Source organism: Spinacia oleracea, chromosome 5, assembly GCF_020520425.1.
Source record: "Spinacia oleracea cultivar Varoflay chromosome 5, BTI_SOV_V1, whole genome shotgun sequence".
Classification (NCBI taxonomy): domain Eukaryota; kingdom Viridiplantae; phylum Streptophyta; class Magnoliopsida; order Caryophyllales; family Amaranthaceae; genus Spinacia; species Spinacia oleracea.
Window position 1 is genome coordinate 26,107,965 of NC_079491.1, and position 12,131 is coordinate 26,120,095.

A 12,131-nucleotide genomic window follows, 5' to 3' on the forward strand; every position below is an offset into this window, starting at 1 on the left:
GTTGGTTAGAAAGTGGTTACAATTCAGTTACAATTTTAGCTGATGTGGCACAATTACGTTGTATAATATTCTGTTTGCGTTGTATATTTGTATTGTATATAAGCTGATGATCAGCTCTTAGCATGGTGTGAGCTCATAATACAATATAGGAATCAGTTGATTTCCTCTAAATTCTCTCAAATTGATTTGAGTTTCTACATGGTATCAGAGCAATAATCTCTGATTTGAGATTGAGGTTTGCTCATTCTGAGATAAATTCGATCTGTTTTTTCAAATCAAAGCTGAGAGTATCTGTTTTACAGAAATTTTATTGCGAAATTTTCTTGCAATTCACAAGTGTGATTGCGAAATTTCTTGCGATAGTTGAGATCTTCTTCGACGATTGTTCAAAATTCTTTGTTTGTTCGAGTGATTTGATCATCAGAGATGGCATTTCAAGATTCTGAAAGCAATAATTCACATAACAACAACAATGGAGGTAACACTGATAAATTGTGATCCGTTTTTCATTGCTAATTCAGATAATCCTACTTCTTCCTTAGTTGCTGCTGTGTTTACTAGTAAAAATTTTATGAGATGGAGTAGAAATGTTAAACGTGCTTTAGTAGCTAAGAACAAAGAAGGATTTGTCAGTGGTGAGATAACAAAACCTGCTGTAAATCATAAAGATTACATGAAATGGAAACGTGCTGATTTCATGGTGGTTAGCTGGATTTTAAGTTCCATGAATCATGAACTAGTAGATGATTTTGGTTACATTGACACTGCTGCTGATTTGTGGAGAGAATTAAATGAGAGGTTTGGTCAGTCCAATGGCCCTCTGATTTATCAATTGAAGAAAGAAATTGAAAGTTTAACTCAGCAAAACATGACAATTGTTACTTACTATGGGAAACTCAAGAAACTGTGGGATGAAATGCAAAATTTGAGAGCATTTCCTAGCTGCACATGTGGTGTTATGATGCAATGCAGCTGTCAATTTCTGAAGAAGATTGCTGAGTTTGAAGAAGAAGATAAAATGATGAAGTTTCTTCTTGGACTGAATGGTGGATTTGATAGCACTGTAACTAATGTCCTTTCCATGGATCCCTTACCTAGCATTAATAGAGTATTCTCAATTACTCAGCAAATAGAAAAACAGTAAGAATTAAGTGAAGCAGCTGTGGAATCCAATGCTATGACCAGCAGTGCTATGGCTACTCAAGCTTATAGAGGAGGACAAAATCAATCTCAGAAGTATGCTGCTGGATCAGGAAAGAAAGACTGGAAAGAAATTAAGAAGGAGAAACTGAATAGGTTCTGTAATCATTGCAAAGGCAAAGGTCATACTGCTGATCAGTGTTTCAAGCTTATTGGCTATCCTGATTGGTATAATTCAATCAAGGCTTCGAAGGGAACTGGATCTACTGGAAATAGGCTTGCAGCAAATGTTGGTTACACTGTTGATGATGCTGATGAACCTTTGGGAAATACTGACAATGACAATGACAGGGTGAACAATGAAATGCTGAATGCTATCTGTCAAGAAGTTATGAAAGTGATGAAAGGCAAACAATCTCAAGTTACTGAAACCAGTGGTTCTCATTCTTCTTTTGCAAGTTATGCAGGTATAATCTCCCATTCTTTCAACTGTGATGTAACTAAACTGCATGATGCTTGCTTATGGATAGTTGACTCAGGAGCTTGTGATCATATGACCTATGATGAAACCATCTTGACCAATATCAGAACTCTGTCCAACCCTATTAAAGTTGGTCTACCAGATGGTTCTCAACTGACAGTAGATACCATTGGTGATACTTCTTTGACCAACAAATTGGTGTTACACAATGTTCTGTTGGTCAAGGGTTTCAAACATAATTTGTTATCTGTTGGTAGGCTGATTGAACACACTGGTTTACAAGTCTTATTCAATGGCACTGGATATGTTTTCCAGGACCCTACTAATTCTGAATTGCTTGGTGCTGGAAAAAGAACAAATGGTTTGTATTACTATGTGCTGCCTTCCCTTGCTGGTTCCATCAAAGATATTGATTCACACAATTCCAGTTGCAATAATATAGATGCTGTGCCTGATGACAATGTTGATATTCTACCAAATAAGACTGCTACCAGTGCTTCTCAAGTTAAGAGTTCTGTAGGGAATAAAATACATTTGTTTCATGCTAGACTAGGTCATCCTTCCTTGTCTAAGATGAAATGTATTGATGCTGAAAGCTGTAAAGGTTTTACTGAATACAATTGTGTTGTTTGTTACAAAGCTAAACATCACAAAATTCCCTTTGATGTCAGTATTAGTAAAGCTGTGGCTTGTTTTGATCTGATTCATTTGGATTTGTGGGGACCATATAAAGTCAAGAGTTTAGATGGTGCATCCTACTTCCTGACTATTCTGGATGATCACAGTAGAACCACCTGGACTTATCTACTTCATAATAAAATACAAGTTGCCAAAGTTATTTCTGAATTCCTAGCAATGGTTGAAACACAATTTCATGCCAAAGTCAAAAGAATAAGATCTGACAATGGCACTGAAATTGTGAAAGAATCTTGCAGACTTCTATTTGCTGACAAAGGTATTATTCATGAGAAAAGTACACCTTACACTCCTCAACAGAATGGCAGGGTTGAAAGAAAACACAGAAGCTTACTTGAAATTGCTAGATCTTTGAGATTTCATGCTAATCTGCCCAAGAAGTTCTGGGGGGAATGTGTCTTAACTGCCACTCATCTACTTAACAAAATTTCAACTAAAGTGTTGGACTGGAAGACTCCATTTGAGGTTTTATTTCATCATCCACCTATCTATGACAACCTAAGAGTCTTTGGTTCTCTGTGTTTTGCTCACAAATAATCAGATTCACAGGGATAAATTTGACTCTAGAACAAGAAGGTGTGTGTTTATTGGATATCCTGCAGGTTACAAAGCTTTCAAGCTGTATGATCTGGATTCTCACTCTGTGTTTGTTTCTAGACATTTAACTTTCTTTGAAACCATTTTTCCCTACAATCTATCTTCTCCTTCAATCACAAACTCTACTGCCTCACCTTCTCTTGTTCAATTTGGTATTGACTCTGATGTGATTGTTAATCAATCTGACAACAGTCTTGATAATGATTCTTTTACCTCTCATCATTCTCCTATACTCACATCTTCTCTTCCATCTTATTCTTCTTCTCCACATTTCACTCACTCTCCTATTACTCATATCTCTTCTTCTACCCATGATCTTTCTCTTGATCATAATGATCTTTCCCCACCTCAGAATTCTCCTGTTGTTTCTCTACCTGTTGTGAGAAAATCTACCAGAATTATTAAACCACCTGTTGTTCTCAAGGATTTTGTTGGTAGTTATATTCCTCACAGAGATATTCCTCCTCACCTTACTGATAGTGAATCTCTTTCTTTCTCTGTTGGTTCTATTTTGGATGATTCACATGAATCTGACTATTCTGATACAGCTTGGTTGCTTAACCTCTCCTTGCATGAGTTTGACACTTGGGAATCCCTTGCTTTCTCTGTGTTTGCTTCTCCTACTGATCCCAAACATGACAATCAAGCTAAGCACAGTGATCATTGGATCAAGGCCATGGATACAGAAATTCTTGCTCTTGAGAGCAATGACACTTGGGATCTTACTACTTTGCCCAAGGGAAAGACAACAATCAATTCTAAATGGATCTACAGAACCAAACTCAATCCTGATTATTCTATTGATAAATATAAAGCTAGGCTTGTAGCTGTTGGGTACCAACAGGTTGAGGGAAGGGATTTTAATCAAACCTTTTCTCCAGTTGCCAAATTAGCTAATGTGAGAATTGTGATTGCCTTGGCAGCCATGAAAGGTTGGATTCTGTGCCAACTTGATGTCAACAATGCCTTCCTACATGGCTTTCTTGATGAAGAAGTTTACATGAAACCTCCTGCTGGATACACTAAAGCTAAACCAGGAGAGGTATGCAAATTGAAAAGATCACTTTATGGTTTGAAACAAGCTTCTAGACAATGGAACAAGGAACTGAACAAGTTCCTCAAAACTCTACAGTTTCAACAATCCACACAGGATTACTCTTTGTTTACCGGAACTCTTAATGGTGAGTTTTTGGTGTTACTGGTGTATGTAGATGACATTTTACTCACAGGCACTTCTGCCTCTCAAATTGAGGGTGTTAAACTGGCTCTAGATCAGGCATTCACCATCAAAGATCTTGGTCCCTTAGCTTATTTTCTGGGTATTGAAGTACAGAGAAATGGCAATGGGATATTTCTTTCTCAGAAGAAATATGTGCAGGATATCTTGATTGATGCTGGTATGGACAATTGTGATCCTGTGTCCGCACCTTTATCATGTGGTCTCAAGTTATCAACTGACATTGGTGACTTACTTGATGCACCAGATGTCTACAGAAGACTCATTGGAAGATTGCTTTATTTAGGCATCACTAGGCCTGACTTATCCTACAGTGTACAACACTTGAGTCAATTTGTGCACTCACCTAGGGTACCACACTTGCGTGCAGCTCTACATGTGTTGAAATACCTCAAGGGTACTTTAGATAAGGGACTCTGGTACTCTGCAGGAAACAATTTTGCTCTTTCTGCTTATAGTGATGCTGACTGGAGCTCATGTCAGTTCAGTAGTAGATCATTAAGTGCATATGCTGTGTTTCTTGGTTCCAATCTCATCTCTTGGAAAACCAAAAAGCAAAGAAGTGTCAGTAAATCCTCAGCAGAAGCAGAATACAGGAGTATGTCTGCTGCTGCAAGTGAACTGGTTTGGATTCAAGGTTTACTTGAAGATCTTCAAGTTATGATCCCTTTACCTGTTAAATTATTCTGTGACAACATGTCTGCTGAACATTTGGCAAAAAATCCTGTTTTCCATGATAAAACAAAGCATTTGAAGAGAGATATGCATTATGTAAGGGAGCAAGTGGAGGCTGGTTTTATACAGACTGCTCATGTTTCAAGCAATCAGCAACTTGCAGACATCCTTACTAAACCATTGGCTTCATCTCAACACCAGTCACTTTCTTCCAAGCTTGGACTTATTTCCAAGGTCCAGCTTGAAGGGGGAGTATAGGAAATACTTCCTTATTCTATTTTTATTATTATTTTAAGTTATCAGTTGGTTAGAAAGTGGTTACAATTCAGTTACAATTTTAGCTGATGTGGCACAATTACGTTGTATAATATTCTGTTTGCGTTGTATATTTGTATTGTATATAAGCTGATGATCAGCTCTTAGCATGGTGTGAGCTCATAATACAATATAGGAATCAGTTGATTTCCTCTAAATTCTCTCAAATTGATTTGAGTTTCTACACTAATATTAGTATTATCTTGTAATGAGTACTCGGGAATGATGATTAACAATCATGTTGTCCGTCTGTCACAGTTCTTTTTAAGGTTCGGGAGGTGGATTAAGATGGTACTACCTCCGTTTCAGAAAGTTCTTTACAGTTACTATTTGCACGGACTCCAATGCAATATTTAACTCCTAATATATCCAATTTCGTATATGGAAAAATTAAAAAAAGTTGATATTATAAAAATACATACCGAGACCAATCTAACAAGATCTTACATGTAACGTTTTGATGTATATAATAGTGAGAATTTACGGTCAAAGTTTTCATATTTTGGACACATATTCCTAAGTGTAAAGAACTTTCAGAAACGGAGGAAGTAATTGGTAAGGGTATTAGCTAAATATTCTTGTGCTTATTGTGGTTGTAATGGTCTATCTAATCAATCTCCAACTGTGAGTGGTTACTGTTTTTACTCATTTCTTTGGCTCAAAACACTAACCTGCTGACGTGAAAATCTTATAACGACGCAAACTCAACAAATTAGTTGGTCCAAGAAAAAGAATGTTACAGATGATATACGCCACCATCTAATGATCAATTTAAAAGTTTAATTTATGGAGTTAACAACTTTCATTAGCCAATCAAACAAAAAAAATAAGAATAAAATAACTAAGTTGGTTTTGGCGCAGTCGTTGTTTACTTCGTCTCTTGATCAATTGGTTAGTGGTTTAATTCTCAACCCTTTAGATTTTAGAATTAAACCAGATTATTGGTCGTCCTTTTACCCTTAAGTAGAGCCCATCGGGCGAGAAAACTAGTCACTTTAGTCTGGGGGGTGGACATTTGTTGTTTAACCAAAAAACTGAAGCAAATAAAACCTCCCCCATACATTTTGGAAGGTAAGCATGCATCAACTAGCAAACATGCACAGTGCACCGTAAGTGGTCACAATAAAACAGCTAGTTCCGGACTTTTGTGTTTATTTTTTTGTATCTAGAAGAAAAGAAGCCTAATTACTCTTACATACCTCAATAATTCGATCTACCACCATTTCTAATGGCTATCTTCCTAGCCATCCCCTCGAAACATCGCAACGTATCGGTTTCTAGAGCCATGCCGCTTAGTATATAATGCTTTTGGTCCATGCTACCTCAATAATATACTCCCTCTGTCCCTTAATACTCGCACCGTTTTGATTTTTTGCACTATTCACATCATTCACTTTGACCCTATTTTATTTCTAGTATATATAAACAAATGTTAGTATATAATATAGTGTTGCCTTCATCTTAATATATATTTTCAAAATATTAAATTTTTTATAAGTTTTTATAATATATAGTTAAAGATATTGGCGGTCAAAGTTGTGCATTGGCATGCGTGTCCAGTCAAAACGGTGCGAGTATTAAGAGACAGAGGGAGTATGCAAGTATGAATAAACCACGGATGATTTACTTTGACTCAACTTCAATTTTATTTTTGTTCATGCATAATCATAATGAACAAGGCCAAACTAATATTTTTTTCAACGATCTATCAAATTCATCCTGTCAAATGACCAACTTGACCAAAAGTTTAAGTTGATGGTTGAAGTTTCAAGATTAATTTTATATTTTATCACGCCCTTCACACACTACAACAAACAGGATCAAGGAGGGCAAAAATTGTCGCCCTATTTGATCAAAATATCGCCCTCCTATCCTTTAAGGGCGACATAAAAATCTCCCTTCACTCCCCCTGTTAGATCCTTCCTATTAGCTTTTCAAGACTACTCTTTATTTTCGCCCTTTTTGGTTGAACTCAAGGAAGCCAACAATTATCTCGCCCTTCTTGATTACTTTTCGCCCTCTAAAACAACTTTAATAGGGCAATTATGTTTGCCATATTTGTTCAAAATCAAACATGACAACTTGTTAATGTCGCCTTCTTTGTTCAATTTTTTATTTTAAAAAATAAAATAAAAATCTGGTGTCCTAACAAGGATACCTTTCCAAAACTATGATACTAAGACTTTAACATTTATGTCCATCCTTGGCAAGTAAAAGTATGCGGGCAACAAGCATATATGAGACATGGAAAATATTATATATTTTAGGGAAATGAAAATTTATCATGATTTAGTAAAGTAACTAGTATTTGAAACCAAACACTCGGATTACTTCATAGACAATATGTCGTTATTAATGAAATTTAAGGTTGATAATAATTTAATAAAAAAAATTAATAATAATAATAATATAGTAATTAAAGTTAAAATTTTGTGTTATTGAGGTTGAACTATCGTTAAATTTGAGTTTTTCTTTGGTTTGGATTGGTTTCGTGTCTTCAGTTAGGATCGGTGTTGGATTGATTCAAATTTTGCAGTTATGTTCGAGTTACTTCGGCTTCAGGTGAAGATCGGGTCGGATTGTTTCAGCTCGGGTCGATTTGGTATCAGACCATTTCAGGTTAAATCAATTCCAGATCGGTTTCGATTCGAATCAATTTTGGATTTCGGATCAAAATCGGATAATGGATTAATCATATGATCGGATCAATCGCATCAATTTTTCGAATTGGGGTCAATTTTTTGAGGTGTACTACTAACCCCTCTTCTAAACCTCATTTTGACTTTTTCCCAAGTTCGTGCAAGATTCAATTTCTATTTCCACTTACCCTCAAAGAGAAAGACAAAAGTAGACTCCAAAGTGTGAAAGTAGTCGTTAGAGTAGACCAAAAAAAGAAGTCATGGAACAACAAAAATACTAAAAAAATCCACACAAGGCTCAAACTTCAAACTCGAACCATTAACCCCTGAAAACTCGAACGTTACAAGACAATTGACGTTGTCCCCACGCCAAACAAACAAACAAACCCCTTTTAATAATTCTTTCATCTTCCTTAAAAACCCTCCCCACTTCACTCTCTCCTTCTACTCTTCACATTCTTTTCCCTCTGTTTTCTCTCCAAATTTACCAATTTTTTCAATCAACATCATTGGATACCCAGAAAGTTTTTTCAACAATTAAGGTCAAAAGAACAAAAGGGTCAATTTTAATTTTGTGTTTTTTTTGTGGGTTCAGAATTTTAGATTGCTTGTAAAAATGGGGGACGAAGAAACCCTAGTATTTGGGGATTTTAGAGGTGGGAAATTGAGGGGTGAAATTGATACTTCTGCGCCATTTGAGTCTGTTAAAGAAGCTGTTTCTAAGTTTGGTGGAGTTGGATACTGGAAGCCTTTTCACAATTTACATAAATCCACTCATTCTTTTCTGGTAAAGAAATTTCTAGTAATTTTGTTATTGTTGTTCTTGTTTGCTTGAATTTTGTTGAGAATTTGTTTGTTCTGTTTTAGCTTTGTGTAGATTTTGGTTGGTTTTATGTTTAGGTTTGAAATTTTGGAATAAGGAGAAGTGAAATGTTTGTGGTTTCATGTATTTGTGTATGTGAATTTTTGTTTAACTGGTTGAACTCTTGGGGTGGTACCCTAGCACCGAATCCCGTCTATCATGGCTCTGTGCGCCAAACATAAATAAATGAATGTGATTTTTTATTTTGTGAATTTGTTATGAAGTGTTTGCATATATGTTGGGTTTATGGTGTAAATGTGTAATTAATGTCACATTTTGTAATTGTGTTTGATTTTAAGATGTCAGTTATGGAAGACACAGGAAAAGGAATACAGTGTTGTGTAGTGGAGTAGTAGACTAGTCACTTAGTCAGTGTTGCTTGTTATACTGTTATAGTAGCAATAAGATTATAATTTGAGAAGGAAAGTTGATACTTTTGGTTGGATTGGAAAATGTCTAAAGTGGTTAGGGTTTACTGGTTGTGTGACCCATACTTGATCGATGAAGGGATCACACTGAATCATTGCAATGTGATCTTATGTTAGCACTTAGCAATTACCAATCACGAGCTCGGAGGAGCAATGGCTTATGAATGGGGTTATTGATAGGAAAATGATTTAGGCTGGATTTCAAGATGTTATTTCTGTAAGACTTATGAATGGGAGTGAGTGGTGTGTATGATTAGTTTATAGAAAAGTTAAGTTGTTACTATTAAAAGTGGTATATTTTTTGGCGGGATAGTTGAGAAACGAACAGGTAAGGATCTATCTGGATGGGTTAGGAACGTGAATGTATACATCAGTCGAAGCAGGATTCATAAACTGGTGGTTGATGGGAGTTCATTGTGGTATTATGATCAGTTTTCAGTTTTGAAGGAAATAGCGGATATTTCAAAACATTAATGGTCATAAAGGGATGATATTGTCTAGAATTTTCTTTGGGGTGGGAATTGGGAAGTAGATGGAGAAAGTTATGTTGAGTGCTTCTCTTGTTAGTGGGTGGTTAGATGAAGAAGAGTGATATGTTACTGATTTGGCAATAACTCAACATAAACTGAACGGAGTCATATTTAACGAATGTATTTGAGTTCAGAAAGACTAGTGGCATTTGGAGTTGTCTTTTTAAGATAAAATCATACTCCATAGATAAGATTACATGTAGGTGTAGCTGTATACAATTGATGCCTGCTTGGCTGCATTAATAGATAATAATGTGATTCATAGCAATTCTTGGGACTGTGACCACGTTCGATTAGTGCCCAAATAGATATGATTTTTAGGTTCATGACATCTGCTGTGTTCAACTATTGGGGTATAAAATGGTATAGTGATTTGATATTGAGTTGAGGTGAATTGAATTATGATTTTTGTTTGTCTGCTGTAGTGTACACTTTATCCCGGTGCATTCGTTTGATAAGGTGAGATTTCTAACTCTCTTTTTTTTGGTTACAGTCATGTGATGGGGAGGAAATTGATGTGGCTAAAGTGGAGGAGCAGGCAGCAGAATTGGAGAAAGAGCTTATCCTTAAAGAAAAGGATACACTTGAGGTCCTAAAAGAACTCGAAGCAACAAAGAGAATGGTTGAGGATCTCAAATCCAAGCTACAAAAAGAAGAATCTGAAGCCCAATTGACTGTTATTGCTGATGAGAAGCCGTCTGTTGTGGAAGAAGAAGAAGACGAGGTAGAGAAGGAGAATAATCCTAATCTCTCAGTTCAGAAGCTTCCAGAAATTTCAAGCCTTATACCATCGTCCACCCCGGGCTTTATATTGATGGAACTCAAACAGGCAAAGTTAAACCTTACCAAGACAACTGGTGATCTAGCCGAAATTCGAGCATCTGTGGAGTCATATAACAAGAAAATAGAGAGAGAAAGGATATCCTTGGAGAAAACCCGTGAAAGACTGAGATCAAATACATTGAAGGTTTCTTCTCTAGAGGATGAGATCAATGAGAAAAAGTCAAAGCTGGAAGAAACTAAGGAAGCTAGCAGCGGTAGTAAGGACATAACAGAAGAACTTGAGCGGTTGAGCAATGAGGCAGAAGATTTCAAGAAAAAGGGAGAGGCTGCTAAGTCTGAAGTCATGAGGGTTATGTCAGAGATTGAACAAACAAAGGCTAAGACAAAGACGGCTGAGATCAGATTGGTTGCAGCTAGAAAAATGAAGGAAGCAGCAAAGGCTGCAGAAGCTGTTGCTCTTGCAGAGATCAAAGCTTTAGAGAAGAGCGAGAATTCCCCACTCGAAGAAAGAATAACCCTTAGTCTTGAAGAATACTCTTCCTTGAAAAGAAAAGCTCAAGATGCCGAGGAAAGTGGCAATGTGAAAGTACTTGAGGCAGTGCTTCAAGTTGACGAAGCAAATATATCGAAAATGAATATAATGATGAGGGTAGAAGAAGCCATGGATGAAGTTGAAACTTCAAAGCAGGCATTGGAAGAAGCTTTAAACAGAGTTGAGGCTGCCAATAGGGCTAAACTTGGTGTGGAGGAAGCTCTTCGGAAGTGGAGATCTGAGCATGGAGAGAGAAGACGTTCTATACATAATTCAACCAAATTTAAGAATCCTTGTCCTTCTAATCGAAGGAGAGATTCTTGGGTGCTTGATGTCAATGGTGTTAGTCTAGTAAGTGATTCCAAAGCCCCGGTACTAAAGTCCACCTTGTCAATTGGGCAAATACTTAGCCAGAAGCTGCTCATTACTGAAGAGTTTGAGTCAGGGAAAAACAATGTTAAACGAAAGATTTCGTTGGGTCAGATGCTTGGGAAACAAAATGCTGTCATATCCTCCGCTTGGAAGGTGGACAGTGATTGTGGAGGTCCTCAAAAGCAGCTGCCTGCAAAAAGAAAGAAGCTCGGTTTTGGTCGATTCTCAGTCTTTTTGCCCAAGCAAAGCAAGAAAAAGAAGAAGCCAACTTCCGCTGCAAGGTAACTAAAAGAACCCTTTTGGAATTCGGCTTCCTTGTATGGTATGAGCTGACTGTAATGTTATAGTCTATCGAATTAATACATTCTGTTTCTTGTACTGTAAATCTAATTGTCTGGATTTTAATGACCATGTCTTGGTTCGGCCTAGCTGCTAAGCATGCATTCTTATGTTTAATGTATGTTTCTGCCTTGGAAATTTGCTACTGTTAGTAGGTATTACTATCTTGTAAAGTTGTACTGGTTTACGCTGAATTTCTTGCTTGATGATCAATCTAGCAACGGAGTAGTACGAATGCTCGATAAAGGAGAATGATTGTAGTAGAATGATTAGGGTGATTACTAGGTTACAAGAAAGGAGCATGCTGAAATATAGCCGTTGGATTGTTTTTTCTATTGGTTTGTGTTTTTTTGAGGCAAACTAGCCGTTAGTCTTCAAAGGAAGCTTATTAAGTTATTTTATGTGAATATGCCATGTAACCAGATTTTCTGTTTCAGATCTGCCGACTGCCATGTAGGACTTAAAAGTAGCCGTTGTACAAGTTGAAAAGTTTTTCCTGTGCTCT

At 36.7% G+C, this 12,131-nt stretch overlaps 1 protein-coding gene across 1 annotated transcript; it reads left to right on the forward strand.

The window, feature by feature from the left end:
• The first annotated feature begins 8,148 nt into the window (after positions 1-8,148).
• LOC110785128 (WEB family protein At2g38370) lies at positions 8,149-11,961 on the forward strand. The gene is made up of 2 exons (XM_021989569.2): positions 8,149-8,567; positions 10,094-11,961. Exons 1-2 carry the CDS (start codon positions 8,397-8,399, stop codon positions 11,570-11,572), a joined length of 1,650 nt encoding a protein of 549 aa, XP_021845261.2. The 5' UTR covers positions 8,149-8,396; the 3' UTR covers positions 11,573-11,961.
• Positions 11,962-12,131: the final 170 nt, after the last annotated feature.

Coding starts and splice junctions, on each gene's coding strand:
- LOC110785128 (XM_021989569.2), top strand. CDS start 8,397: ATGGGGGACGAAGAAACCCTAGTATTTGGGGATTTTAGAGGTGGGAAA. Junction 8,568..10,093: donor AATCCACTCATTCTTTTCTG/GTAAAGAAATTT, acceptor TTTTGGTTACAG/TCATGTGATGGGGAGGAAAT.